We start from the raw sequence: 4,334 nt of genomic DNA, 5'->3' as shown, positions 1-4,334 counted from the left end.
ACTAATTAAATCTATAGTACCCTTATTATACATAACTTTCAGCATGTCTCAACTGACCATAGAATTTGCCGGGGGTAATTAAGCAATTAATTAAAATGGTTTAACATTTGCAACATGACCAAAAGCATGGTTCCAATTTTAAAATACATGCATGTAACTCTTGCTTTCTGCGATAGATTTGCATAATAAAATTTTCCAAAATTTGTACAAACATAATAAAACCATCCATTTTGAATGACTCATTTTTATATTTTTGGTCATTTTTGGCAAATTAAGTGTGTGTTACCCTTTTTAATTTTCTTTAAAACACCTAGCTAGGTAGAGAGGTTGGTAAGTTGTAACTAGTAAGTAACGAACTCTCTTTAAATTTTCTTGAATCCATGATCTATCTTTGGTTCCTCTGATGGTGAAGAAGATGTCGACTTTAGATCTGAGCGGATCGAAGAAAAGGAAGAGAAATAATAATGAGAGGGTACTATTTAAGTTCAAGAATTTTGGTGAACAAGGGTTTCCTACAGAGTTTATTGGGTGCAATTTCGACCAAAATGTCAAACTTCTTTTGGAATTTGCACAACAAGAAAATGGGAGTATTTGGTCATTTCAATTGGAAGTTCATAGACATCCACCAATGCATGTGTTCCTATTTGTTGTTGAAGAACAAGTTGAATTGTCACTCAATCCTCATTGCAAACATTGTCAATACATAGGTAATATCATTATTCGAGAATTATTACAAATTAACGTGAAGTTTAAATTTTGAATATGTCACTGAGAAGAAGATTAATAGTATATTTGGAACATGTAGTGTTTAGTAACTTCATTTGTTAGGTTTGTGTTTGGTGAAATTAAATCAACTACTAAGTGAAATTACTAAAATTATACTTAAAAATTTAAAATTTGCTTAGCATGACTTTATGTTATACTTGCGCAATTCTCCTCATCTTAGTATTTTGCATATTCACTTAATACTTTTGTAGAATTCTCCTTTTGAAAATTTATCGATATACTGCCTACTTTAATTTGTTATAGCAGATAACTTGTTATATTGATTATATATTATCCCACTTATCACAGATCGTCAATATTGATGGAGCCATTAATTCTCGTTCAAAACAAAAGTAAGAATTGAACGGATTGCATGACTTATTAACATAACTCATTTAAACCTACCTTAATTTAATTCAACAAGACCATATGATAACATCCATACACTATAAATCGAATTCTCTTAATTTCTTCACATGTTTACCTTTTCAACTTTCTTAATGAAAAAACTAGTTTTGCCACCAATCGACTATCAGTGTATAAAAGTTAAACTCATCAAGTACTTATGCATGGCCAAAATGTAACTCAGGATGGGGCAACAATTTGATGTGCAACAAGAAATACCATTTCCTATTGCCTTCAAAGGACACAATTGGAGCTTGTGTAGAAGGAGGAGGTGGACAAAAATACAAATACAAAACAGATAGTAATAATATTATTGGTGGAGAAATAATTAAAAGTAAGTTGAATTTGATAGAAATAGAAGGTCATATGATGCATGGTGTGTTTCATTCTAATGGTTTTGGGCATTTGCTTTGTGTCAATGGATCATTGGAGACTCCTACTTCTTCTGACTTGCCTGGCCACTCTATTATGGACTTTTGGGATCGACTTTGCATTGGACTTCGTGCTAGGTTTGTCATCATCAACTTAACTATTATTCTCATTTCATTTTATTTGACGCTGTTTAATTCAACATGAAATTTGACAAATAGAGAACTTTAAAATTTATAGTCTTAAACTTGTTAGGACATATTTGCAATCAGGGATGGAGTTAGAGTGCCGCAATTGAGGTTCCTTCGAACCCCATTGATAATAAACTACATCATTATATATACAAGTTCAACAAATTTTATGTAGTATATGTTAATTCCTTGTTTTCTCCCGCGTTTACTTTTTTTTTAACAATTTAGCTCTACTACTGTCAAGTAAAATAGAAAGTTTAACGTTAATTTATTTTGAAATATAGAAAGGTATCTTCCGTTTTTAAAACATTATAAACAAATGTCACATAAAACGAAACACAAATATATTAGTAATGGTTCGAACTATTTTGCTATAATATATAGTGACATCTTAAACTATGTGTTCAATCAAGCAGACATCACATAAAACAATACACCAGGAATATCTTTCATGCTTGTACGCACCCATTAGCCTTAATCATCGTATTTATCTTAATTATATATCCTTCATTTTCCTTTACATTTGCACTTAAAGTCATAAATAACTCCTTACTTTTTTGAAAAGTCAACAACTTTAGATTACCAAAACGACTAATATTTGAGATCGAAAACAATAATAATTTCTCTATGTTTTGAAGGAAAGTAAGCTTAAGAGATATCTCAACAAAGAAAGGCATGGATCTAAGACTACTCAACACATTAGCCTATGGTGAGCCATGGTTTGGTCGATGGGGTTACAAATTTGGGCGTGGAAGCTTTGGTGTAACACAAGAAACATATCAAAATGCAATTAATGCCTTACAAAACATGCCATTAGCCTTATTAGCACATCATCATGTAGGGATTATAAATATAAATGAGATATTAATAGTGTTATCAAGGTACCAAATGTTATCTGGTCACTCATTAGTCACACTTTGTGATGCCTTTCATTTCATGTTGGAGCTCAAATCAAGGATTCCAAAGGAAAACAATAATCTTACCTCATGTTATCCAGGGTTATTGGTTGACACCACTTGTAGATGGTCACCTAAACGCGTTGAAATGGCTATTAGGGTTGTTGTGGAAGCCCTAAAAAGGGCTGAATTGCGATGGGTGTCTAGGCAAGAGGTTCGTGATGCTGCTCGTGCTTATATTGGTGATACAGGGTTGCTTGATTTCGTGCTCAAGTCATTAGGGAATCATATTGTTGGGAAGTATTTGGTTCGTCGATGCTTAAATCCAGTAACTAAAGTTTTGGAATATTGTTTAGAGGATATATCTAAAGCATTCCCTAAACAAGATCAAGGTTTTAGGGTTAATGACTCAAAAGGGAAACAACAATACAAAATTACATGGGTGCAACTTATGAAGGACATATACTTCTTGTACAACAATATTCTAAAAGAGCATAAGGGATTAATGTCAAATTACACGGGCGTTTTTGCTACAATTCCAACAGCTTCTAGAATAATCCTAGACACGAAGTACTTCCTCAAGGAATATAAAGGGGTATCTAAAGGGGTATCAGAGCCAGATTCAAGAATTGAAACAGACAAATCCAAGATTTATTGCGCGATTATGTTGGCAACCAATGATGGATTTGGTGTAGAAGAAAAGGTAATGACCCCATTTGAGTGTTTCTTAATGAGAAATGATGTCACATTTGATGAGCTAAAAATTGAAGTTGAAAAAACTTTTGGGGATATGTATTTGGGATTAAGGAACTTTACCACAAGATCAATTAACAACTTGATGAGCCCAATTAGTGGAATAGAATTGGTGTTTAATGTGATGAAACCAGGAAGCAAGATTGTTTTAGGAGGGGTAATAATGTCAAATAATGATGATATTAATATTAATGGAGGGATATTTGAAGGAATTAAGAATAATATTATTGTGGATTGTATTTGTGGGACTAAAGATGAAGATGGTGAAAGGATGATTTGTTGTGATATTTGTGAAGTTTGGCAACACACTAGATGTGTTAATATACCAAATCATGAAGCAATTTCAGATATATTTCTTTGTAATAAGTGTGAGCAAGATATCTTACAATTTCCTTCATTACCTTAGATAATTTCTATCAATAAAAAGAAGAAAAAAAGGGTATAATTAATATTTGTTTACAACTATTTATGCATTACTACTATTTAAGTTGGAAGAAATGTTTTATGGATATGGGAGATATATTATTCTAATATCTTGTTGAAATTACATGATAATGGTTGTCATGATATTCTATATATACATCTATCTTGTTTGTGTGTACATTTACAAGTCATGTCAGGCATCCACAAAGTTAGAAATTTTGTTACTGATTAAAATTTAATATACACATATTTATGTATAAAAGTGGTTTTTGACTTATATATGTAATATAATATTGTATATACATATAGTGTACATTATAATAAAGGATATTCTAGTGACTATCTTTCGATTTGTGCAACTCCACAATTGGTATAATGGAAACAACTAGAATATATATACTTGTCCCGGCCATCGGTCAAATTTAATTACCCATATTAGCTTAAATATATAAAACTTATATACCAATCATGTATATTAATGTATATTTTTATTTAAATATACAAAAACTATATATTTGCTGATTATTTTATA

At 31.2% G+C, this 4,334-nt stretch overlaps 1 protein-coding gene across 1 annotated transcript; it reads left to right on the top strand.

The window, feature by feature from the left end:
* Positions 1–271: 271 nt before the first annotated feature.
* On the top strand, positions 272–3,786 carry LOC125855390 (PHD finger protein MALE STERILITY 1). The gene is made up of 3 exons (XM_049535110.1): positions 272–707; positions 1,355–1,679; positions 2,369–3,786. The coding sequence occupies exons 1-3, from the start codon at positions 404–406 to the stop codon at positions 3,783–3,785; spliced, it is 2,046 nt and encodes a 681-aa protein (XP_049391067.1). The 5' UTR covers positions 272–403; the 3' UTR covers position 3,786.
* The last annotated feature ends 548 nt before the right edge of the window (positions 3,787–4,334 follow it).

Source organism: Solanum stenotomum, chromosome 2 (assembly GCF_019186545.1).
Source record: "Solanum stenotomum isolate F172 chromosome 2, ASM1918654v1, whole genome shotgun sequence".
Taxonomy (NCBI): domain Eukaryota; kingdom Viridiplantae; phylum Streptophyta; class Magnoliopsida; order Solanales; family Solanaceae; genus Solanum; species Solanum stenotomum.
Note: the sequence above shows the minus strand (reverse complement) of the source record. Positions and strands in the feature narration are given on the sequence as shown.

Bases quoted from the DNA above. Each gene is read 5' to 3' on its own strand.
- LOC125855390 (XM_049535110.1), top strand. From the start codon at position 404: ATGGTGAAGAAGATGTCGACTTTAGATCTGAGCGGATCGAAGAAAAGG. The intron at 708-1,354 runs GTAATATCATTA...AATGTAACTCAG, and splicing joins CAAACATTGTCAATACATAG to GATGGGGCAACAATTTGATG. The intron at 1,680-2,368 runs GTTTGTCATCAT...TATGTTTTGAAG, and splicing joins TGCATTGGACTTCGTGCTAG to GAAAGTAAGCTTAAGAGATA.